Source organism: Oncorhynchus clarkii, chromosome 30 (genome assembly GCF_045791955.1).
Source record: "Oncorhynchus clarkii lewisi isolate Uvic-CL-2024 chromosome 30, UVic_Ocla_1.0, whole genome shotgun sequence".
Classification (NCBI taxonomy): domain Eukaryota; kingdom Metazoa; phylum Chordata; class Actinopteri; order Salmoniformes; family Salmonidae; genus Oncorhynchus; species Oncorhynchus clarkii.
Window position 1 is genome coordinate 34,208,740 of NC_092176.1, and position 27,741 is coordinate 34,236,480.

Below are 27,741 nucleotides of genomic sequence, written 5' to 3' on the forward strand. Positions count from 1 at the left end.
AGCCTCTCTATTACTGTAAAGACCTACCAATATCATAGCCTCTCTATTACTGTAGATACCAACCAATATCATAGCCTCTCTATTACTGTAGAGACCTACCAATATCATAGCCTCTCTATTGCTGTAGAGACCTACCAATATCATAGCCTCTCTATTCCTGTAGAGACCTACCAATATCATAGCCTTCCTCTATTCCTGTAGAGACCTACCAATATCATAGCCTTCCTCTAATACTGTAGAGACCTACCAATATCATAGCTTCTCTATTGCTGTAGAGACCTACCAATTTCATAGCCTCTCTATTCCTGTAGAGACCTACCAATATCATGTTCTTCCTCTATTCCTGTAGAGACCTACCAATATCATAGCCTCTCTATTGCTGTAGAGACCTACCAATATCATAGCCTCTCTACTACTGTAGATACCTACCAATATCATAGCCTCTCTATTGCTGTAGAGACCTACCAATATCATAGCCTCTCTATTACTGTAGAGACCTACCAATATCATAGCCTCTCTATTACTGTAGAGACCTACCAATATCATAGCATCTCTATTACTGTAGAGACCTACCAATATCATAGCCTCTCTATTACTGTAGAGACCTACCAATATCATAGCCTTCCTCTATTCCTGTAGAGACGTACCAAATAACATTGCCTTCTTCTATTCCTGTAGACCGACCTGTAATCTAGGATGAGCGTAGAACTCATTGAGGAAGTCCATGAGCAAGTCTATCTTCAGAGAGCTGACACACAGGACGGCGTGTTTCTCTGTCTGGGCACGGTGTCTGCTGTAGTTCCCTCCTGACTTCTGACGCTCCATCCACAGATAGGCCAACTCCTCAAACTGACACACACACACACACACACGCACACACACACACACATATTTGAGGTTACAACAACCTACTGTACGGTTTGTAATATACTTATGGCATAATATGTTAGGAGGGTGACAGAAAGAGAAGGGTGACAGAGGTAGGAGGGTGACAGAGGTAGGAGGGTGACAGAGGTAGGAGGGACAGAAAGAGAAGGGCGACAGAAAGAGGAGGGTGACAGAGGTAGGAGGGTGACAGAAAGAGAAGGGTGACAGAGGTAGGAGGGTGACAGAAAGAGAAGGGTGACAGAGGTAGGAGGGTGACAGAAAGAGAAGGGTGACAGAGGTAGGAGGGTGACAGAAAGAGAAGGGTGACAGAGGTACGAGGGTGAGAGAGGTAGGAGGGTGAGAGAAAGAGAAGGGTGACAGAGGTAGGAGGGTGAGAGAGGTAGGAGGGTGACAGAGGTAGGAGGGTGACAGAAAGAGAAGGGTGACAGAGGTAGGAGGGTGACAGAGGGAGGAGGGTGACAGAAAGAGAAGGGTGACAGAGGTAGGAGGGTGACAGAGGTAGGAGGGTGACAGAAGTAGGAGGGTGACAGAGGTAGGATGGTGACAGAGGTAGGAGGGTGACAGAAAGAGAAGGGTGACAGAGGTAGGAGGGTGACAGAGGTAGAAGGGTGACAGAAAGAGAAGGGTGACAGAAGTAGGAGGGTGACAGAAGTAGGAGGGTGAGAGAGGTAGGAGGGTGACAGAAAGAGAAGGGTGACAGAGGTAAGAGGGTGACAGAGGTAGGAGGGTGACAGAGGTAGGAGGGTGACAGAGGTAGGAGGGTGAGAGAGGTAGGAGGGTGACAGAAGTAGGAGGGTGACAGAGGTAGGAGGGTGAGAGAGGTAGGAGGGTGACAGAAAGAGAAGGGTGACAGAGGTAGGAGGGTGACAGAGGTAGGAGGGTGAGAGAGGTAGGAGGGTGAGAGAGGTAGGAGGGTGACAGAGGTAGGAGGGTGAGAGAGGTAGGAGGGTGACAGAGGTAGGAGGGTGACAGAGGTAGGAGGGTGACAGAAAGAGAAGGGTGACAGAGGTAGGAGGGTGAGAGAGGTAGGAGGGTGACAGAGGTAGGAGGGTGACAGAGGTAGTAGGGTGGCAGAAAGAGAAGGGTGACAGAGGTAGGAGGGTGATAGAAAGAGAAGGGTGACAGAGGTAGGAGGGTGACAGAGGTAGGAGGGTGAGAGAGGTAGGAGGGTGACAGAGGTAGGAGGGTGAGAGAGGTAGGAGGGTGACAGAAAGAGAAGGGTGACAGAGGTAGGAGGGTGACAGAGGTAGGAGGGTGACAGAAAGAGAAGGGTGACAGAGGTAGGAGGGTGACAGAAGTAGGAGGGTGACAGAGTGGGGAGTTAAACTGCTGATGCTGCAGGAAGGTTCATCAAATGTATTTCTATGGATTCTATTCATCAGTTAATTTATACTGTGGGGATTTAGTCCACATACTATATAAAAAGGTTTAATGAGGAGGGCTGCTGCTGGAACTAAGATATAGGAGGATAACTAACAAGGTGTTGTTGTGCCTCACTCTCAGCGAGAACAAAGCTTTGAGTTGTGTTCTCATTACTGACGATGGACGGTGCATATGAGGTTGGAGCATGACACGCTAGCACCCACACTCTACACACACAGGAACAGACACACGCATACGCACACACACGCTAGCATCCACACTCTACACACACGTACATTGTAATATTGTTGTATGGTGGTCTTATACCTGTTGTATTGTAGATATGTAGTGGTGTAATAATGTTATATGATTTATCTTGTGTTTTATATATAATGTGCCCTAATGCGTTTGGACGCCAGGAAGAGTAGCTGCTGCCTTGGCAGAAACTAATGGAGATCCCTAATAAACCCCAGGAAGAGTAGCTGCTGCCTTGGCAGAAACTAATGGAGATCCCTAATAAACCCCAGGAAGAGTAGCTGCTGCCTTGGCAGAAACTAATGGAGATCCCTAATAAATACAAATACAAATTAAATCTTGTGAAATTATCCTTGGAAAACAGCTGTGGTAATAGGCTATTGTGTAAGCACTGTTATATACAGTGTCATACCTGTAGCGGGAGGACCACGAGAGCCACACAGATGAGAATAACCACCAGCAGCTGAGAGGGCCAGATATGAGGTGTGACGTCACCATAGCCCACGGTAGAGAAGGTGACGATGCAGAAATACAGAGAGTTGAACAGAGTCAGGTTCTGATTGGATGCTCTCTCAAGATGCTGGATACCACACGCCCTGGAAGGAGGAGAGGGATTTCACATTTAGGGGTGACATTTTGCACAAGGTAGTCTTGCGAGCACAGATGATTGACATCGTATGCTGCTGAATTCGCGTTATGGAGAACCACTATAATGCCGGAACTCAGAGCTTCAGATGTCGGATCTTAACTTGATCATTAAGTCACAGGGAATTTTCCAGATGCAATTCTAAATGAGCTCCGTGCGTGGCTGAAAATGAACAGTTGTCTTTCTCTCCATGCGGGGGCAGTCGAGTCATTGGGTTCAGGGTTTGCTATCAAAATAATGTTCTCTCTCGCTCGCTCAAACGCTAACCCTAGCTCCTACTACTGCAACATTCAAACGTATAAAATCTATCTGAAACACAGCCATACACAGCAACAACCGTTGTTTCATATACAGTGTCAAGTGTATCTTAAAGTTTTTTATTTTATTTTATTTATTTATTTCACCTTTATTTAACCAGGTAGGCTAGTTGAGAACAAGTTCTCATTTGCAACTGCAACCTGGCCAAGATAAAGCAAAGAAGTGTGACACAGACAACAACACAGAGTTACACATGGAGAAAATAAAGTCTATGTACAGTGTATGCAAAAGGCATGAGGAGGTAGGCAATACGAATGAACTGTCAAAGTTACAAATGAACTGTCAAAATTACGAATTAACTGTCAAAATTGAGTTCAATTGTGGCCTGGGGTAGTCTAGCAGTTAGGGCTGCTGCCTTCAGTGCGAACATACAGGCCTACTGTGTCTGCGTGGGTTTGATTCCGGCCCACGGGCCTTCTGGCACAAATAACTCAATCCCCAGATAGACTTGATGTAGTTACACATTTCAAATATGGACAGTCCAAGGTTATTATACCCCCGATCTTGATAAGAAATGACCATATCAGACACTGTTGGATAACTCAAATAGGGAACGAATAGAATGATAAGAGTAGGTAGGCTACACCAACATTAGTTTCCTTTCACACAAAGTGTTAAAATGATTGGCCAGAACCGGGCGTGAACTTCTGATACTCGGCACTGAAGCTTGCTGCTCAGACCACTGCACTATGTCAGGTCACAACGCTCTAGCAAGCCTTGAGGATACTGGATGGTATGAGGTCGGTCGGTTAGCGGAGCCTTCCCCGAACCATAGCCCCCTAGGTACGCTACTGCATTGTATAGCCTACAAACACTGCTTCCAGTTGCCCCCTGGCTGTGATTATACTTTTTAATATTTATTCAAATCCTCCTGCAGCAGGATTATTTTCCTCCTGTGAGGAATGGGACAGGACACATTGAATGATCAATGGCTCCCGAGTGGCACAGCGGTCTAAGGCACTGCATCTCAGCGCTTGAGGTGTCACTACAGACACCCTGGTTTGAATCCAGGCTGTATCACAACCGGCTGTGACTGGGAGTCCCATAGGGCGGCGCACAATTGGCCCTGCATCGTCCGGGTTTGGCGGTGTAGGCCGTTATTGTAAATAAGAATTTGTTCTTAACTTACTTGCCTTGTGAAATAAAATTAAAAATCAAAAAGTCTAAGAGAAAGGTGAATTACACATAATGATGATCCAACGTAACCTAACTTAACCTGTTACAACTTGGCCTGAGTCCTACTGATCTCATCACTTGTGATATTTAAACAGAGAGTTTGACATACATATACTATCTACATTTAAATTCAGCCTGGCAGATTAAGGATCAAAACCCTACATTCCCAACGATCGATGCACCACAACACTTCTGCTCTGACCTGTTGAATCAGTGAGAATCACACCATTGATTCTGCTCTGTTCTGCCTGACTTCCTCAGTTAATTTCCTGTATTGGATAATGAGGAGTCAAGATGTCAGTGGATGGAGGAGAAGGTCCCAGGGAGCACCAGGGATGAAGGGGGAGATCAGGGGCTGTACTTCATTCCAGAAAGTTGTTTCCTCCTAGATACCCTTGTTCACTCCCCTTCACAGATCTGAAACAACTGGGCATGAGAAAACTGGGCATGAGAAAACTGGGCATGAGAAAACTATCTGTGGGCCAAGCTGGTTGTTGATGTTGTCATTACAACCAAGTCCACCTCTTTTTTTCAATGTTGCTTACCCGTAACCAGATTCTATCAGATCTGTGAGTGGGAATGAAAAAGGGCAGATGGTAGGGAACAGCTTTGTGGAATGAGTTGCGGCCCATGAGCCCAGATTTAGGAAGCTCCAGGGAAGAGAGGCTGGGATCCGAGGACACATACCCAGTGAAGACCAGACAGAGTAGGGTGCAGATGAGGATGAGAACCTGGTTGAACATGGCCGAGTGGGTCCTCTGAATGGCACGATGGAGATCATTCTGAGGGTAAAGAGGGGGGAGGGATAGAAGCAGAGCGAGGGAAGGAGAGATACAGAGAGAGGGTTAGGGTTCATGTTAAATCGGTTGGTCAGTCAGTTGGTCTGCTGTCCTGGCTAGTCTGTCAGTCTGTCAGTCTGCTCCATCTACTGCACCATCTATCTGTCTATTTATCTCGCTTTAAAACCTATCTGCCTTGCTGGTTACTTTGATACTGATGCAGTCAACCTTTCATACAGCATACAAGCAGTGAACATGCAGCCCATGTCACACCTTGTTAATGTTTCTGTTTGGCTGAAGCCCCACTTCAGTCTCTTCAAGCTACATACCCACCATGCCCCTTCATACCTTGTTAATGTTTCTGTTTGGCTGAAGCCCCACTTCAGTCTCTTCAAGCTACCTACCCAACATGTCCTTTGTTAATGTTTCTGTTTGGCTGAACCCCCACTTCAGTCTCTTCAAGCTACCTACCCACCATGTCCCTTGTTAATGTTTCTGTTTGGCTGAAGCCTCCCCTTCAACCTCTCCAGGCTGGACCTGTTCTCCCTCTCAGAACTGGTCTCCTTGGCCCTGGACCTAACCAGGTGTCCACAGAGATACATGCAGGCTCTTGCTCAAATCTATACTCATTGATGGTCTGCCTTCCTAAAACTTTTTTTCTTAAACTGACAGGGAATCTACAGACTATTCATAACCAGGGAATTCTTACCAGGGCTCTTCTACACCCACATAATGCAGAGTTAAGTTATTCTATAGCAACTATTCTGCAAGCAGGCCATATTCAGCATAATCTGAAAGCTAAAGCATTTTAATAGGAAGAACCCATGTATTCCCTGCCAACAAAACTACATCATTATGACATCATTGCAACCAGTTCTGTCCAGTTTTGACTGCTGCGTTATGGCTGTAGCATATACTCACAATCATATTCTCCAGGGCACACTTGGCTAACCAGCAGTTGAGAAACACTGGGATGAAGATGTTTCTCAATGGAGGCCAGAATATCTGAAGAGACAATTGGGATGAATTCATATGCACAGTGTGCAGTGTACACTCCCATCATATAGTTTCAACACTCCCAGTCCCACATTACCATCCTCCCAGGTCTCTAGAGCTATACTCACAATATAAAACATGAACATTGCAAAGGTCATATGTTGTCTTCTACCCCCAAGCCACTGCTACTACTCGCTTTTTATTATCCATGCAGTCACTTTACCCCTACCTACCTACCTACCTACATGTACAAATTACATCCACTCTGTACCGGTACCCCCTGTATATAGCCTCCTTATTGTTATTTTATTGTGTTACTATTTCTTTTATTTTTACTTTAGTTTATTTAGTAAATATTTTCTTAACATTATTTATTGAACTGTATTGTTGGTTAAGGGCTTGTAAGTAAGCATTTCACAGTAAGGTCTACTACACCTGTTGTATTCAGCGCATGTGACAAATACTATTTGATTTGATGTTCACTAATTGGCCTTGTTTTCTTTGTGGAGTATGGTTTGAGCCACTGAAATGAATCTGTTTGTCAGCACCACATTCCTCATGGTGTATCCTGTCCCATTCCTCACGGTGTATCCTGTCACATTCCTCATGGTGTATCCTGTCCCATTCCTCACGGTGTATCCTGTCACATTCCTCATGGTGTATCCTGTCCCATTTCTCACGGTGTATCCTGTCACATTCCTCATGGTGTATCCTGTCCCATTTCTCACGGTGTATCCTGTCACATTCCTCATGGTGTATCCTGTCCCATTCCTCACGGTGTATCCTGTCACATTCCTCACGGTGTATCCTGTCACATTCCTCACGGTGTCTCCTGCCCCATTCCTCATGGTGTATCCTGTCACATTCCTCATGGTGTATCCTGTCACATTCCTCATGGTGTATCCTGTCCCATTCCTCATGGTGTATCCTGTCCCATTCCTCACAGTGTATCCTGTCCCATTCCTCACGGTGTATCCTGTCACATTCCTCATGGTGTATCCTGTCCCATTCCTCATGGTGTATCCTGTCCCATTCCTCATGGTGTATCCTGTCCCATTCCTCACGGTGTATCCTGTCCCATTCCTCATGGTGTATCCTGTCACATTCCTCATGGTGTATCCTGTCACATTCCTCATGTACATGTATTATCAGCATGCCTGAAGCCCATTCATTTTAGAAGGTATATAGACTATTTGAAATAATTGAATATGGCACAGATGGAAAACAAGGTGTGTGTGTGTGTGTGTATGTGTGTGTGTGTGTGTGTGTGTGTGTGTGTGTATGTGTGTGTGTGTGTGTGTGAGATCAGGTGGAAGAAGACTCACAGTGATTATAAACGGCACGGTATTGATCATCTCCAGGATGAAGGAGATCTGGAACATCTGCTCCCAGATGTTCCCCTGAAAGAGAGAAACACAAACGTGTGAGTCAAGGCAATAAGCTACTGTCTCTGTCTGTGGACTAATTACAATGATAGTGATATGAAACGAATTCCCCAAAAACGAGGTCAATATTTTGGAATAATCAGACCTCGGTTCTAAGTGTGCCTGGCACAATGGAACTAATTCTGCTAATCCCGCCCATCTGACGCTCCAGACAGGCGAGAACACAATGGCAGGATTCGTTAAAACAATTTGGGAATTGAAGCCATCTGCCAAAACGAAGCAAAACAAAAAACACACTGTTATTTGTCTTCCTAAAGTACAAGTAAAACAGCCTAATTGATCAAAGAAAGGGAAGTAACACTGCAGCACTAATGAGTTATTTAAGGAAAGAGCCCAATTTAAAGAAAAAAGTAGGACGGACACCTCATTTTTTATTCATTTGTAAAGTGTATTAATGACCTGTTCTTCTGGCTCAGGCTAGAGCGGAGGCTCGCGGTTAAAACACATGCCAGAAAATTTGCCAATTAATTGCAATCTCACGCAGACACGCCACACGACTCTGCCTGATAGAATGAATGAAACTTCCTTTGTGGCGGCGATCAGTGTGAAAGGAGTAGAGCTGAGGTGTCTTACTTTGTAGCTGAGATATGTAAGGAGCATGGCTTCCAGGAAGCTGATTAAGGCCACGATCACCTGGAGAAGAGCAGAGTGGAGGCACACACATTACCAGGGCTGCAATCTGGCCACATAACCTCTCAGGCAATCTAATCTACATATCACTGGGGAAAAGATGTGCTGTAAAGTGTTTTCTGTTGTCAAATATTTCTTGTTTTTCTAATGTATTGGTCACAGGGGAAGGGGGAGATTGTCAATGAAATGTTCACTTGTGAGTTTGACCCATTGTGGCTACTGTTGAATGGAATACTTGAGAATCCAGTACTGTATTACCAAAGCAGTGTTAGTGAATGTCAGTATTCCTTTACCTGTATCGCCCATACAGGTACCCTTCTGTTCACCCAGAAAATCAACTCCCTTTCACAAGACAAAACAATGATTATACTCTATACATTGATTATACTCTATATATTGATTCATTGACAAAGATGATTCCAAATAACACAAGATAGCAAATGAGATGAACAACTCCCTTTCAAAAGACAAAACAGTGTTATTGATGATGAATTACACTGTATGGGTTAGGCTCAAAGACTAATTTCAAACACCACCTGATAGCTATGAGATGAACACAATCAGAAACACATTCGAAGCCCGGGACAGCACGTCAATGTTAGACCCTCACAACTCACCAGTTGATTTCGGTGCTTTCTGTAGATTCTGCTGTGGTGCTTGTTCGGTTCTGACAGTTCACACTGCAGAGGAAATCCATAGCAAAGGGAAGTCGTTCAGACAGAATGTGTGGTGAAATATTTATCCTGTGGCTAATAGGCACCTTCACTCACTCTGCATGTTGCCATGGTGACGGACGGGAGGCAGAGGGACGGTTTCTTTAAGAGCTGCTGGCAGCAGTGTATACCATAAAGACCATATGCTGCTTCCATATCACTACACTGAGAGAGACCATTGCTGCTGCTATTTAAAGCCCTTTGTGTCTCAGACAGATACAAATGAATTCCAAACTCTGGATCTATCTTATCTTGGCCAAATACAATTTTATTTTCAACTTTGGGTAAAAGTTAGAGGTAGATTCTCTGAATCACACAATACCTGAATAGATACCATCTTTTTTAGAATTGATCTGACTACTGAACAAAAATATGAACGCAACATGTAAAGTGTTGGTCCCATGTTTCATGAGCTACAATAAAATAACCCAGAAATATTATATAGGCACAAAAAGCATATTTCTCTAAAATGTTGTGCACACATTTGTTTACATTCCTGTTAGTGAGCATTTTTCCTTTGTTAAGGTAATCCATCCACAGGTGTGGCACATCAAGACGCTGATTAAACAGCGTGATCATTACACAGGTGCACCTTGTGAACTGGGGACATTCAAATGTGCAGTTTTGTCATACAACGCAATGGCACAGATGTCTCAAGTTTTGAGGGAGCGTGCAATTGGAATGCTGACTGCATGACTGTCTAACAGAGCTGTTGCCAGAGAATGATAATTGCTCTACAATAAGCCACCTCTAACATCGTTAGAATTTGGCAGTACATCCGACTGGTCTCACAACCACAGACCACGTGTAACCATGCCAGCCTAGGACTTCCACATCTGGCTTCTTTACCTGTGGGATCGTCTGAGGAGGGGGATGGTGGGTGCTGAGGAGTATTTCTGTCTGTAATAAAGCCCTCAAAACTCATTCTGATTGGGGCACACCCCCGGCTGTGCCCCTCCCCAATCATGTGAAATCCATAGATTAGGGCATAATTAATTTATTTCAGTTGACCGATTTCCTTATATGAACTGTAACTCAGTAAAATCATTGAAATTGTTTCATATTGCGTTTATATTTTAGTTCAGTATATATCATTATATCAGAGGAGAATTTGGTCATTGGTCATCATAATACGAGATGCTGATGCACTTATTCTGCCCTCAATCTCAAACACCAAAATTATAAATCACAGTTTAACAAATGCTACGGTCACTAGTAATAAATGAAATAACAGGACTTTATCAGGAGGTTAAATTAGCAGTTACTCACCATACACCAGTGACCTGTTCGGGATCGTCCAGAGACACTCTGAGGACGTATAGGGCACACGTCAACAGCTTCAAGGAGAAGTTAAACAGACGGATCCTCAGGCCTACATGGAAACAAATGCAATAGAGAACACTAAAGGCCAGATTTACTAAGTAATTGCATTGGGAGTAAATCTTAACCTGTTTCCCAGAGGGAATTGAACAATTATAGTTGACAAAGGTCAAATAAAGCTTATGGGAAGGAACAACATACCATGGAAAAGAAAAGAGTAACTGAATTTGTGCTGATTTATATTGAAAAACAAATCTGTTTAATCAGGCTCATATGAGTAAATCTGGCTAATGTTTACAGTCATGTTTTTGTAATGCAAGACACATTGGTATGGGAATGTCTAGAAAGTTTGTTTTTAACTGCCCAGAAACTGAACTTATCGCAGACCAATGAAATGAGCTGGCTAGTGAGTCTGACAGGTACTACTGGACGTCTCTCCTCAGAACTGGTGTCTCTACCCTACTGGACATCTCTCCTCAGAACTGGTGTCTCTACCCTACTGGACATCTCTCCTCAGAACTGGTGTATCTACCCTACTGGACATCTCTCCTCAGAACTGATGTCTCTACCCTACTGGACATCTCTCCTCAGAACTGGTGTCTCTACCCTACACCAGACATCTCTCCTCAGAACTGGTGTCTCTACCCTACTGGACATCTCTCCTCAGAACTGATGTCTCTACCCTACTGAACATCTCTCCTCAGAACTGGTGTCTCTACCCTACTGGACATCTCTCCTCAGAACTGGTGTCTCTACCCTACTGGACATCTCTCCTCAGAACTGGTGTCTCTACCCTACTGGACATCTCTCCTCAGAACTGATGTCTCTACCCTACACCAGACATCTCTCCTCAGAACTGGTGTCTCTACCCTACTGGACATCTCTCCTCAGAACTGGTGTCTCTACCCTACTGGACATCTCTCCTCAGAACTGGTGTCTCTACCCTACTGGACATCTCTCCTCAGAACTGGTGTCTCTACCCTACTGGACATCTCTCCTCAGAACTGGTGTCTCTACCCTACTGGACATCTCTCCTCAGAACTGATGTCTCTACCCTACTGGACATCTCTCCTCAGAACTGGTGTCTCTACCCTACTGGACATCACTCCTCAGAACAGGTGCCTCTACCCTACTGGACATCTCTCCTCAGAACCGGTGTCTCTACCCTACTGGACATCTCTCCTCAGAACTGGTCTCTACCCTACTGGACATCTCTCCTCAGAACCGGTGTCTCTACCCTACTGGACATCTCTCCTCAGAACTGGTGTCTCTACCCTACTGGACATCTCTCTATACCACAACCCTACCTGTTTAAGTGTCATGGTGTTGTCCAGGCTGTGTTGATACTCTGTCAGGTCTAAAGTGACTATATCTGGCTATGCACAGAGCCGTGACTATCAGGCTCCATGCTGGTCTGGCAGACCATCATAACTGATGTCTCTGATACAGAGGGCTTGGGTTAAATACGGAATACCTATTTTGGTTGAATGCATTCAGTTGTGCAGTGAACAGCTATGTGTCAGATCCACAACGATATGACACCCTGTGGGGGGAGATGCTGGATGTTGTGGCAGGTATATAAAGCAGTGGAATAGAGGACGGCTTATTGTGATATATAAGGATTAAGCCCCAATAACACGACATGCTGTAAAGCCTTGCACACACACACACACACACACACACACACACACACACACACACACACACACACACACACACACACACACACACACACACACACACACACACACACACACACACACACACACAGGCAAATCATCACCCACACACCTTACCTGACTGCAGATACACATGTCAGTCAGAGGGTGGCGCCAGCTGCCTTAAACACTGTTCATGTTTCAATCAACCAAGCCTCCCATTTCATCTCTTTGCAGTATTAACACAGCAGTGACACAGTTGCAAGAAAAACACCCACATCAAATGCTTCACAATGAGTTTGTATTGTACAGGGGCCAAAACAATCTGACTCAGCAGGAAGCTCTATAGAGTTGGGTTGGCCTTTCTATTTGGCCCTAATGTTTTCTCTGTAACTGATGGGAAGTTGTTCAGAGATATTGACAAGCACATAGGAAGCACTAACAACATACTGCAGCCATTACACATGCACGCACGCACACACACACACATGTAAAAACACAAAAACACCCACGCACACACACACACATGCATGTAAAAACACAAAAACATGCACGCACACACACAAATACACACATATAAAAACACACAGCACACAAACACACACAGGCACACACACGTATTTATAAACATACAGAGAGACTGTAGACATGATGCATTGTGGGTGGCAAGTTGGACAGTTCCAATGTCTTTTTCAGAATGCAGGAGAAATCCCACCCTGGCTGTATCCATGCCTTAAGTCCTAATAAGAAAATATAATACCCTATCAGTTAACAAAATACCTAAAGCATTGTCCTCTTCACAGCAACATGGTGTGCAGACCTGAGACACAGCACCATGCGTCAAGACAACTAATTAAAGACCCAGACTGGAGCTGAAATTGGATCTGCAATAGACCTTAATGACTTACGTTACAGTATTACCCTGCATTAGGAGTACCTTTATGACTTCCTAGGTCTGTTGTGTTACATGAGACAGTAATAAAGTCCAAACTTCACTGTGCTCTACTTACTTGACCTTTGGTTTTTGATGAAGAACAGCTTGAGCCTCTCCTTGAAGGTGTTTTCATTCACATAGAACTCCACCTGAACCCTGGAGAGAGAGACAGTTAGTACATTTACCATAGAACACATGAACCCTGGAGAGAGAAGCTGAGACAGTCAGTACATTTACCATAAAACTCATGAACCCTGGAGAGAGAGACAGTCAGTACATTTACCATAGAACTCCATCTGAACCCTGGAGAGAGAGACAGTCAGTACATTTACCATAGAACACATGAACCCTGGAGAGAGAAGCTGAGACAGTCAGTACATTTACCATAGAACTCATGAACCCTGGAGAGAGAGACAGTCAGTACATTTACCATAGAACACATGAACCCTGGAGAGAGAGAGACAGAGACAGTCAGTACATCTACCATTGAACTCATGAACCCTGGAGAGAGAGACAGTCAGTACATTTACCATAGAACACATGAACCCTGGAGAGAGAAGCTGAGACAGTCAGTACATCTACCATAGAATTCCACCTGAACCCTGGAGAGAGAGACAGAGACAGTCAGTACATCTACCATAGAACTCATGAACCCTGGAGAGAGAGACAGTCAGTACATTTACCATAGAACTTATGGACTCTGGAGAGAGACATAGACAGTTAGTACATTTACCATAGAACACATGAACCCTGGAGAGAGAGACAGAGACAGTCAGAACATTTACCATAGAACTCATGAACCCTGGAGAGAGAGACAGTCAGTACATCTACCATAGAATTCCACCTGAACCCTGGAGAGAGAGACAGAGACAGTTAGTGCATTTACCATAGAACACATGAACCCTGGAGAGAGAGACAGAGACAGTCAGAACATTTACCATAGAACTCATGAACCCTGGAGAGAGAGACAGTCAGTACATCTACCATAGAACTCCACCTGAACCCTGGAGAGAGAAACAGAGACAGTCAGTACATCTACCATAGAACTCCACCTGAACCCTGGAAACAGAGACAGTCAGTACATCTGCCATAGAACTCATGAACCCTGGAGAGAGAGACAGCGACAGTCTGTACATTTACCATAGAACACATAAACCCTGGAGAGGGACCGTCAGTACATTTACCATAGAACTCATGAACCCTGGAGAGAGAGACAGTCAGTACATCTACCATAGAACTCATGAACCCTGGAGAGAGAGACAGTCAGTACATCTACCATAGAACTCATGAACCCTGGAGAGAGAGACAGAGACAGTCGGTACATTTACCATAGAACACATGAACCCTGGAGATAGACCGTCAGTACATTTACCATAGAACTCATGAACCCTGGAGAGAGACCGTCAGTACATTTACCATAGAACTCATGAACCCTGGAGAGAGATACAGTCAGTACATCTACCATAGAACTCCACCTGAACCCTGGAGAGAGAAACAGAGACAGTCAGTACATCTACCATAGAACTCCACCTGAACCCTTGAAACAGAGACAGTCAGTACATCTGCCATAGAACTCATGAACCCTGGAGAGAGAGACAGCGACAGTCTGTACATTTACCATAGAACACATAAACCCTGGAGAGGGACCGTCAGTACATTTACCATAGAACTCATGAACCCTGGAGAGAGAGACAGTCAGTACATCTACCATAGAACTCATGAACCCTGGAGAGAGAGACAGTCAGTACATCTACCATAGAACTCATGAACCCTGGAGAGAGAGACAGAGACAGTTAGTACATTTACCATAGAACACATGAACCCTGGAGAGAGAGACAGAGACAGTCAGAACATTTACCATAGAACTCATGAACCCTGGAGAGAGAGACAGTCAGTACATCAACCATAGAACTCCACCTGAACCCTGGAGAGAAACAGAGACAGTCAGTACATCTACCATAGAACTCCACCTGAACCCTGGAGAGAGAAACAGAGACAGTCAGTACATCTACCATAGAACTCCACCTGAACCCTGGAGAGAGAGACAGTCAGTACATTTACCAGAGAACACATGAACCCTGGAGAGAGAAACTGAGACAGTCAGAACATCTACCATAGAATTCCACCTGAACCCTGGAAAGAGAAACAGAGACAGTCAGTACATCTACCATAGAACTCCACCTGAACCCTGGAGAGAGAAACAGAGACAGTCAGTACATCTACCATAGAACTCCACCTGAACCCTGGAGAGAGAGACAGAGACAATCAGCACATCTACCATAGAAGTACTCATGCATCCATATATAAGGACCATGGTTATTTGATTGAACTGTTTTGAGATATCAGTAAGTAGACAAGCTTAACCATGATGCATTGTGTTGTTGAATGCTGGAAGGCTCGGGTCTCTTTGTTTATCTGTTACCTCGAAGGCCTTCAGCAGTGTGAGACACTGAACACAGCATGCAAGGTGCTTTTCAAAATGCTCCAACAGCCAAAATGAAGAACAGCAGCAGAGTGAAGGCAAACAGGTAAAACAGGATACTTCATCACAGGTAACATGAAAAAATGGTCACCATTTCCAGCTGCTTTGATTGATTCTGCTTTCCTGGATTGGGTTTAGTGTAAAAAAACAACAAAAAAACAATTGTAATGACCCCTTTCCTGGATTGGGTTTAGTGTAAAAAAGACATCAATCCTATATTACCCACAGTGGCCAATTACTGTCATGACAACAAGGAGATGTAGAGTAACCATGGTAATTTGGAACTATCTATTAGAGAGTGAATATTGTGTTGATATGACTCTGAAGATATCCAAGCAGAAAATCTGATGTGACACGAGGCACGCAATCTGTTTCAACACCACTGTCTGTCTGGCTGGAGAAGACTGCTGCCTGACTGTTGAAATGTGTGATGTGACACGAGGCACGCAATCTGTTTCAACACCACTGTCTGTCTGGCTGGAGAAGACTGCTGCCTGACTGTTGAAATGTGTGATGTGACATGAGGCACGCAATCTGTTTCAACACCACTGTCTGTCTGGCTGGAGAAGACTGCTGCCTGACTGTTGAAATGTGTGATGTGACACGAGGCACGCAATCTGTTTCAACACCACTGTCTGTCTGGCTGGAGAAGACTGCTGCCTGACTGTTGAAATGTGTGATGTGACATGAGGCACGCAATCTGTTTCAACACCACTGTCTGTCTGGCTGGAGAAGACTGCTGCCTGACTGTTGAAATGTGTGATGTGACACGAGGCACGCAATCTGTTTCAACCCCACTGTCTGTCTGGCTGGAGAAGACTGCTGCCTGACTGTTGAAATGTGTGATGTGACATGAGGCACGCAATCTGTTTCAACACCACTGTCTGTCTGGCTGGAGAAGACTGCTGCCTGACTGTTGAAATGTGTGATGTGACATGAGGCACACAATCTGTTTCAACACCACTGTCTGTCTGGCTGGAGAAGACTGCTGCCTGACTGTTGAAATGTGTGATGTGACACGAGGCACGCAATCTGTTTCAACACCACTGTCTGTCTGGCTGGAGAAGACTGCTGCCTGACTGTTGAAATGTGTGATGTGACATGAGGCACGCAATCTGTTTCAACACCACTGTCTGTCTGGCTGGAGAAGACTGCTGCCTGACTGTTGAAATGTGTGATGTGACACGAGGCACGCAATCTGTTTCAACACCACTGTCTGTCTGGCTGGAGAAGACTGCTGCCTGACTGTTGAAATGTGTGATGTGACACGAGGCACGCAATCTGTTTCAACACCACTGTCTGTCTGGCTGGAGAAGACTGCTGCCTGACTGTTGAAATGTGTGATGTGACATGAGGCACACAATCTGTTTCAACACCACTGTCTGTCTGGCTGGAGAAGACTGCTGCCTGACTGTTGAAATGTGTGATGTGACACGAGGCACGCAATCTGTTTCAACACCACTGTCTGTCTGGCTGGAGAAGACTGCTGCCTGACTGTTGAAATGTGTGATGTGACATGAGGCACGCAATCTGTTTCAACACCACTGTCTGTCTGGCTGGAGAAGACTGCTGCCTGACTGTTGAAATGTGTGATGTGACACGAGGCACGCAATCTGTTTCAACACCACTGTCTGTCTGGCTGGAGAAGACTGCTGCCTGACTGTTGAAATGTGTGATGTGACACGAGGCACACAATCTGTTTCAACACCACTGTCTGTCTGGCTGGAGAAGACTGCTGCCTGACTGTTGAAATGTGTGATGTGACACGAGGCACGCAATCTGTTTCAACACCACTGTCTGTCTGGCTGGAGAAGACTGCTGTTGAAATGTGTGATGTGCAGCTGAGGTTTAAGCCACACCAACTTCCATTTGAAGCTCTGATAGCTACGTAGCTATGGTGATATCATTATCATGGAGGATTTTAAAAGACCCTTAAATTATGTATGCCTCTAAACTGCGAAGGCTCCTCCAACCAAATTAGTTATTTTACATTGCTGCTTCAAGCATAATTATAGTTTACTTCTTCTCCCATGATGCAATTCACTAAGCACACATCCAACCCCTTAGTAGGCCTGCAGTACAATATCCTCCAGCAACTTAGATACTGTACATAGCAGTGTAGCTTTAATCATGTAGGAAGTAGGAATGCTCATTAATCATTTGAGTCAACATTAGATCATATTCTCCTCATAATGCTATTTCTAAACACATCACATAGACTGTAGATTCTAGCTGTAGAAAGCCCCTCCCTACCTACCCACCACTTCCTGTGTGTGACATCACCACAGACCAGAGGTTCTAAATATTTATATCCTGCACTCTCATTGGTCCCTCAGCTATTCCATATATTCCTGATTGGACTCTCCTATTCAATCATTTCATGAATAAGTAAAAAGGAACAGTGTAGTGACTGTGACTTATGGATCACCCCTGTGGTGCAATTCATTCATACTTGACAAGCTTGTCACTTTAAAATATATATTTCATTTTATACGGTCCTCCTGTCCACCCAACATTTACATATTTTTGTTGTGGCCCCTGACAAGCACACCTGATTCTACTTGTCTACTAATTATCAAGCCCTTGACAGGTTGAATCAAGTTTTTTTGTCCGGGCTACAACAAAAATGTGTTCTGTTGGGGGTAGACAAGGGCTGGAGTTGGGAAACACTGGTCTACGCAATCTAATGAAACACTTTGACGTTAATGTAAAGCAAGTACATTAATAAAGGCCCATAAACTGAATATTGGGGTGTGTCTGGGAGGTTATAAATGAAGGGAGAGCTAACTTTGACTTCTCTATCATGAATAGATGTAGATTAATCTAAAGTGAGGGTGAAAGAGATCTATTTGATGTGTGGTTGCCTCCCCTAATGACAGCGATAAAGGGCTGTAAACTCCTGCAGGGCCCTTGGAGCCTTCTGACAAGATTAATAGGGAGGAGAAGAAGGTATGAAGAGGAGAGAAAAGGAGGAGAGCAATTACTGGAGCCTTATCCTGAGGGAAGCAGAGAGAGAGAGAGAGGAAGGGTCTGCATACTAAGAGATGTGTAGCTTAACCTGCAGTCCAATCCTCCTCTCCTTTTGGTCTTCCTCTCTTCTCTCTCTCTCCCTCCCTCCCTCCCTCCCTCCCTCCCTCCCTCCCTCCCTCCCTCCCTCCCTCCCTCCCTCTATTTCTTTACCACATGGAGACTGCCTCCAGGCAGGAAACGTACACTCCACTCTCATGTGGTGAACCAATAACTGTATAGGTGCTGTAAAGGCCAGGAACCACTCGTACACATTACACACACATGCTCACAATAGAAACAACCAGCAAAGAAAGAGGGACCCGGGGCCAAGCTTCCTGCTATCCAGGACCTCTATGCCAGGCGGTGTCAGAGGAAGGCCCTAAAAATGGTCAAAGACTCCAGCCACCCTAGTCATAGACTGCTTCCTCTGCTACCGCACGGCAAGCGGTGCCGGAGCGCCAAGTCTAGGTCCAAGAGGCTTCTAAACAGATTCTAAGCAATAAGACTCCTAAACACCTAATCAAATGGCTGGTAGCTGGGGTGGAAGGTAGCCTAGTGGTTAGAGAGTTGATCAAATACCTGAGCTGACAAGCTTTGAATCTATCTATCGTTCAGTTAACCCACTGTCCCCGGTAGGCCGTCATTGTAAATAAGAATTAGTTCTTAACTAACTTGCCTAGTTAAATAAAGGTTACACATGGCTACCCAGACTATTTGTATTGCCCCCTTCCCCTCTTTTACACTGCTGCCGTTATCATCTATGCACAATCACTTTAATAACTCTACCTACATGTACATATTACCTCAACTAACCAGTGCCCCCGCACATTGACTCTGTACTGGTACCCCCCTGTATATAGTCTCACTACTAGCAGTTATTTTACTGCTGCTCTTTAATTACTTGTTACTTTTATTTCTTATTGTTATCTGTATTTTTTTAAACTGCATTGTTGTTTAGGGGCTCGTAAGTAAGCATTTCACTGTAAGGTTGTTGTTCCTGTTGTATTCAGCGCAAGTGACTAATACAATTTGATTTGACTTGATATGCATGTTGACATAATCAATATCACAGCATGGATACACATGTACATAGAGTCACAGAGGCACAGGTACATAGAGACACCGAGGCACAGGTACATAGAGACATAGAGACACTAAGACACAGGTACATAGAGACACAGAGACACTGAGACACAGGTACATAGAGACATAGAGACACAGAGGCACAGGTACATAGAGACATAGAGACACTGAGACACAGGTACATAGAGACATAGAGACACTGAGACACAGGTACATAGAGACACTGAGACACAGGTACATAGAGACACTGAGACACAGGTACATAGAGACACTGAGACACAGGTACATAGAGACACAGGTACATAGAGACACTAAGACACAGGTACATAGAGACATAGAGACACTGAGACACAGGTACATAGAGACACTGAGACACTGAGACACAGGTACATAGAGACACTGAGACACAGGTACATAGAGACACTGAGACACTGAGACACAGGTACATAGAGACATAGAGACACAGGTACATAGAGACACTGAGACACAGGTACATAGAGACACTGAGACACAGGTACATAGAGACACTGAGGCACAGGTACATAGAGACACAGAGACACTGAGGCACAGGTACATAGAGACATAGAGACACTAAGACACAGGTACATAGAGACACAGAGACACTAAGACACAGGTACATAGAGACATAGAGACACTAAGACACAGGTACATAGAGACACAGAGACACTGAGACACAGGTACATAGAGACACTGAGACACAGGTACATAGAGACATAGAGACACTAAGACACAGGTACATAGAGACACATGTACATAGAGACACAGAGACACTGAGACACAGGTACATAGAGACATAGAGACACTAAGACACAGGTACATAGAGACACTGAGACACTGAGACACAGGTACATAGAGACACAGGTACATAGAGACACAGGTACATAGAGACACAGAGACACTGAGACACAGGTACATAGAGACATAGAGACACAGGTACATAGAGACACAGGTACATAGAGACACAGGTACATAGAGACACATAGACACTAAGACACAGGTACATAGAGACATAGAGACACTAAGACACAGGTACATAGAGACACAGAGACACTGAGACACAGGTACATAGAGACACTGAGACACAGGTGAGACACACAGGTACATAGAGACACAGAGACACAGGTAGAGACACAGAGACACAGGTAAGAGACACAGGTACATAGAGACACAGAGACACTGAGACACAGGTACATAGAGACACAGAGACACTGAGACACAGGTACATAGAGACATAGAGACACTAAGACACAGGTACATAGAGACACAGAGACACTGAGACACAGGTACATAGAGACATAGAGACACTGAGACACAGGTACATAGAGACACTGAGACACAGGTACATAGAGACACTGAGACACTGAGACACAGGTACATAGAGACACTGAGACACAGGTACATAGAGACACTGAGACACTGAGACACAGGTACATAGAGACACAGAGGAGACACTGAGACACAGGTACATAGAGACACAGAGACACTGAGACACAGGTACATAGAGACACAGAGACACTGAGACACAGGTACATAGAGACACAGAGACACAGGTACATAGAGACATAGAGACACTGAGACACAGGTACATAGAGACACAGAGACACAGGTATATAGAGACACTGAGACACAGGTACATAGAGACACAGAGACACAGGTACATAGAGACATAGAGACACTGAGACACAGGTACATAGAGACACAGAGACACTGAGACACAGGTACATAGAGACACAGAGACACTGAGACACAGGTACATAGAGACACAGAGACACTGAGACACAGGTACATAGAGACACAGAGACACAGGTACATAGAGACACAGAGACACAGGTACATAGAGACACAGAGACACAGGTACATAGAGACACAGAGACACAGGTACATAGAGACACAGAGACACAGGTACATAGAGACACAGAGACACTGAGACACAGGTACATAGAGACATAGAGACACTGAGACACAGGTACATAGAGACACTGAGACACAGGTACATAGAGACACTGAGACACAGGTACATAGAGACACAGAGACACTGAGACACATGTACATAGAGACACAGAGACACTGAGACACAGGTACATAGAGACATAGAGACACTAAGACACAGGTACATAGAGACACAGGTACATAGAGACACAGAGACACTGAGACACAGGTACATAGAGACATAGAGACACTAAGACACAGGTACATAGAGACACAGAGACACTGAGACACAGGTACATAGAGACACAGAGACACTGATACACAGGTACATAGAGACACATGTACATAGAGACACAGGTACATAGAGACACAGGTACATAGAGACACAGGTACATAGAGACACAGAGACACTGAGACACAGGTACATAGAGACACAGAGACACTGATACACAGGTACATAGAGACACAGGGACACTGAGGCACAGGTACATAGAGACACAGAGACACTGGGACACAGGTACACAGAGACACAGAGACACTGAGACACAGGTACACAGAGACACAGGTACATAGAGATACAGAGACACTGAGACACAGGTACATAGAGACACAGAGACACAGAGACACTAAGACACAGGTACATAGAAACACAGACACAGGTACATAGAGACACAGACACAGGTACATAGAGACACAGAGGCACTAAGACATAGGTATATAGAGGAGAAGTCGATTAATGGCCGATTAATTAGGGACGATTTCAAGTTTTCATAACAATCGGAAATCTGTATTTTTGGACACCGATTTGGCAGTTTTTTTTTTTACACCTTTATTTAACTAGGCAAGTCAGTTAACAACACATTCTTGTTTTCAATGAAGGCCAAGGAACGATGGGGTTAACTGCCTTGTTCAGGGGCAGAACAACAGATTTTTACCTTGTCGTTTCGTTTTTCGACCTTCCGTTTAGTCCAACGCTCTAACCACCTGCCTTACATTGCACTCCACGAGGAGCCTGCATGGCAGGCTGACTACCTGTTACACGAGGGCAGCAACAAGCCAAGGTAAGTTGCTAGCTAGCATTAAACTTATCTTATAAAAAACAATCAATCTTAACATAATCACTAGTTAACTACACATGTTGGGGAATAATCAGAATTAGTTGGTAACATAGGTAAGATGTTTTATATTCATCATATGTTTGTAAGTTACTTCTCATCAGAATGTTTATTTTTGTATAATACTGTGGCGGGGTTGCAGTATCTGTTCTATGTCAGGACTAAGTTACTTGGGCCGCAGAGAGGGGAGAGGTCAAGCGTGTATCTCTTGGCTCCACAATGTCTGTGTGCCAGTCAATGTGCCTCAGTGATCTTGTCAAGGAGGGGGCATGTGATATATGCCTGTTGATGTGAGGATTTGTTTTATGGTTCTGAGTTTGAGAAAATAACATAGTTTAGGAGACAAAGCTGAACGATAAATTATGGCCAATGCTGTCTGGCTATGTGTGTCTTTGCTATAAAGGATCTCAGTTGCAATGTGTAAGGGACTCTCAGAGAATTCATTGATAGACACTGAATTGATCTGAGAGTCACAGGGTTGTGATGGAGCTCATATAATTAAAGATGGACTTTATGATAACTCTGACTTGTGTGTGGTTTGCTCTCATGATTTGGTAAATACAGGAAATTTCCACGACATACATGGTTGATATTATTAGTTTATCTAGTGTGTCCTGCGCTGCATATAATCGATGCGGTTCCTGTTAATTTCTCATTGATTCACAGAATACTTCGCCAAACGGGTGATGATTTAGCACTGTCGTTGCACCAAACCTAACCATAAACATCAATGCCTTTCTTTAAAATCAATAAACAAGTATACATTTTTAAACCTGCATATTTAGTTAATATTGCCTGCTAACATGAATTTCTTATAATTAGGGAAATTGTGTCACTTCTCTTGCGTTCCGTGCAAGCAGTCAGGGTATATGCAGCAGTTTGGGCCGCCTGGCTCATTGCGAACTGGGTGAAGTCCATTTATTCCTTACAAAAACCGTAATTAATATGCCAGAATTGTACATAATTATGACATAACATTGAAGGTTGTACAATGTAACAGCAATATTTAGACTTAAGGATGCCACCCGTTAGATCAGGGGTGTCAAAGTCAAATGGACGGAGGGCCAAATAAAAAAATCAGCTACAAGACGAGGGCCGGACTGTTCGAATGTTCATTGAAAAATTTTTAAATGACGCATATAGTCTAGTGAACCTAATTGAACCTACTGAAAACCTAACAAATATATTACAATATGATCAGATAAATAAAGCAATATTTTCTTATTTCTTCAACAGACACAAAAGACAAATTTCCTTTATATAAATATCCCCATAACATGAACATTAAATGAAAGAAACCGGTATTCAAGGCACCATCAGTAGACTATATTTTCTATTTTAGCAAAAGTGGGCTAAATTTACTTCAAAGAAAAAACAATAATAGCAATTTTCTATCATCCACTCAACTGAAATATTTTTAAAATATAATTGGATTGAAATACAAAAAAATAAAGTGCAAAAATCTATTAATCAAAAACAACACTTTGTTTAAGGAGAAGTAACATGCAGTGAAAACAAATATTAAATTTTAACTTTTAAACTTGAACTGAGTAAAAACTCTAAATATGTGATTGCACAGTAATGTTCACTTGTTTGAGGTTGAGGGTGATACTTGGTGGTGTCCCATCTTTTCCACAAGTTCATCAATGTTCGGGGTAAGGCTCTGAGCTGAAGAAATCCTCAGAATTGAGTGGAGGTGTTCAGCAGTAAGTCGACTTCTGTGTGATGTTTTGTTCAGGTTCATCAAAGAAAACAGTTGTTCACACAGGTATGTGCTGCCAAACATAGACAACGTTTGAGCAGCCTGGATGCGCAGCTGGGGCATTGTGCCGGGGAGGAAACGGGCAAACTCCGCAGCACCCACTGCCGCATATTTTTCCCTCAGTGCATCATTGCATTGGAGGTCAATCAACTCCATTTGGAGGTTTGGTGGTGAGCTTTCCACGTCAACAGCAAATGGGTTACCGAGCAGTTCCAACCTGCTTTTTTGTGCTTCAAAGTCAGCAAATCGGCGTCGAAAGTCAGTGGTAAGCATACCTATTTTATCAGCCAACTGTGTGCTCGGGAACGCACTGGTAGAGAGCTTCTCTTTCATGGTCTGGCAGCTGGGAAAGTGGCTCAAATTTTCTTTCCGCATCTGCGTCTCCCACAGAGTCAGTTTGGTTTTAAATGCCTTCACTGTACTGTACATATCAGAGATGACACGATCCCGACCCTGCAGCTGCAAGTTTATTGCATTCAGATGACTCGTAATGTCACACAGAAAAGCCATTTCACACAGAAACATTTCGTCTCGGAGTTGTGTTGTGTCTTTCCCTTTGCTGTCCAAGAATAGACAAATCTCCTCACGAAGCTCGAAACATCTTTGAAGCACCTTTCCCTGGCTTAGCCATCGCACCTCTGTGTGATAAGGCAAATCACCATGCTCCGTTTCTAACTCCGTCAGAAATGCCTTGAACTGGCGGTGATTCAAACCTTTGGCTCTGATAAAGTTAACTGTGCGCGTGATGATGCTCATTACATGCTCCATTTTCAAGGCTTTACCGCACAACGCTTCCTGGTGTATGATACAATGATAAGCTGTCAGCTCACCTGTCGCGTTTTCCTCTTGCATCTTTTCCCGTATCTTCGCCACCAGTCCGCTCCTGTGTCCACACATCGCAGGTGCTCCGTCGGTTGTCAAACCCACAAGTTTTTCCCAAGGCAGCTCCATCTCATTTACACATCTTGACACCTCTTCATACAAATCATGCCCCGTAGTTGTGCCATGCATAGGACGTAAAGCCAAAAACTCCTCTGTCACGCTTAGGCTGGAGTCCACTCCGCGGATGAAAATTGACAACTGGGCAATGTCAGAAATGTCGGTGCTCTCATCCACAGCCAAGGAATATGCAATAAAATCTTTTCCCTTTTTCACAAGCTGCTCTTTTAGATTGATGGACAACTGGTCTACTCTCTCGGCAATGGTGTTTCTGCTCAGACTCACATTTAAAAAGAGTTGCCTTTTTTCTGGGCAAACTTCGTCACAAACTTTAATCATGCAGTTTTTGATGAAATCCCCCTCCGTAAATGGCCGGGCTGATTTAGCGATCTCTTCTGCCAAAATAAAACTGGCCTTGACAGCAGCCTGGCCTTGTGATTTGGCTTTTTTGAACAGAGCCTGTCGAGATTTGAGGCCTCGTTTTAATTCCTCTGCCTTTTGTAGCCTTTGTTCCATGTCCATATTCTTGTTTTTGTCCGCGTGTTTCGTTTCATAATGTCGTCTCAGATTATACTCTTTCAGTACCGCCACACTTTCTCCACACAGAAGACACACAGGTTTTCCAGCTACCTTCGTGAACATATACTCCGACTCCCACCTTGTTTGAAACCCCCGGTTCTCAGTATCCACCTTCCGTTTTGCCATTTTTGATGGGTATCTGAAAGTTAATTTTACTGTGATGCTGACGACTGCTGTGCCAATAAATATTGAAATGAAGCAGCCTACTGCTCGGTGCGTCACCTTTGCATTGTGGGAAATGTAGTATTGGTGCGTGTAAAAGATCTGCGGGCTGCCGGCTTGCTGCGGGCCGGTTCTAATAATAAATCAAGATCATCCCAGGGGCCGTAAAAAACCTTCTTGCGGGCCGGATGTGGCCCGCGGGCCTTGACTCTGACATATGTGCGTTAGATAAAATACGGAACAGTTCCGTATTTCACTGAAAGAAAAAACGTTTTGTTTTCTAAATGATAGTTTCTGGATTCAACCATATCAATGATCAAAGGCTCGTACTTCGGTGTGTTATTATGTTATAATTAAGTATATAATTTGAAATTTGATAGAGCAGTCTGACTGAGCAGTGGTAGGCAGCAGCAGGCTCATAAGCATTCATTCAAACATCACTTTCGTGCGTTTGCTAGCAGCTCCTCGCTGTGCTTCGAGCATTGAGCCGTTTATGACTTCAAGCCTATCAACTCCCGAGATTAGGCTGGTGTAACCGATGTGAAATGGCAAGCTAGTTAGCGGGGTGCGCGCTAATAGCGTTTCAAATCGGTGACCTCACTCGGTCTGAGACATGGAGTAGTTGTTCCCCTTGCTCTGCATTACCATACGTTCCTGTTGTTACCATACGTTCCTGTTGTTACCATACGTCCCTGTTGTTACCATACGTCGCTGTTGTTACCATACGTCCCTGTTGTTACCATACGTCCCTGTTACTACCATACGTCCCTGTTGTTACCATACGTCCCTGTTGTTACCATACGTCCCTGTTGTTACCATACGTCCCTGTTACTACCATACGTCCCTGTTGTTACCATACGTCCCTGTTGTTACCATACATCCCTGTTACTACCATACGTCCCTGTTACTACCATACGTCCCTGTTGTTACCATACATCCCTGTTACTACCATACGTCCCTGTTGTTACCATACGTCCCTGTTACTACCATACGTCCCTGTTACTACCATACGTCCCTGTTACTACCATACGTCCCTGTTACTACCATACGTCCCTGTTGTTACCATACGTCCCTGTTACTACAATTTGTCCCTGTTGTTACCATACATCCCTGTTACTACCATACGTCCCTGTTACTACCATACGTCCCTGTTACTACCATACGTCCCTGTTGTTACCATACATCCCTGTTACTACCATACGTCCCTGTTGTTACCATACGTCCCTGTTGTTACCATACGTCCCTGTTGTTACCATACGTCCCTGTTACTACCATACGTCCCTGTTGTTACCATACGTCCATGTTGTTACCATACGTCCCTGTTGTTACCATACATCCCTGTTGTTACAGTACCAGTCAAAAGTTTGGACTCACCTACTTATTTTTTGTACTTCTTTCTACATTGTAGAATAGTAGTGAAGACATCAAATCTATGAAATAACACCTATGGAATCATGTAGTAACCAAAATAGTGTTAAACAAATCAAAATATATTTCATATTTTATATTCTTCAAAGTAGTCACCCTTTATCTTGATGAT

The 27,741-nt window shown here is 44.2% G+C and overlaps 1 protein-coding gene across 1 annotated transcript in view; it reads right to left on the minus strand.

Annotated features, from left to right (window-relative positions):
* Positions 1 to 7,528: 7,528 nt before the first annotated feature.
* The window catches only part of LOC139389531 (potassium channel subfamily T member 2-like), an 84,145-nt gene continuing 63,932 nt past the window's right edge, over positions 7,529 to 27,741 (minus strand). Inside the window, exons 4-10 of the mRNA XM_071136351.1 lie at positions 13,197 to 13,276; positions 10,478 to 10,580; positions 9,113 to 9,175; positions 8,789 to 8,837; positions 8,439 to 8,498; positions 7,746 to 7,820; positions 7,529 to 7,540 (exon numbers count right to left, since the gene is read on the minus strand). Of these exons, the coding sequence (XP_070992452.1) occupies positions 7,529 to 7,540; positions 7,746 to 7,820; positions 8,439 to 8,498; positions 8,789 to 8,837; positions 9,113 to 9,175; positions 10,478 to 10,580; positions 13,197 to 13,276 (442 nt within the window). The remainder of the gene's footprint in view (positions 7,541 to 7,745; positions 7,821 to 8,438; positions 8,499 to 8,788; positions 8,838 to 9,112; positions 9,176 to 10,477; positions 10,581 to 13,196; positions 13,277 to 27,741) is intronic.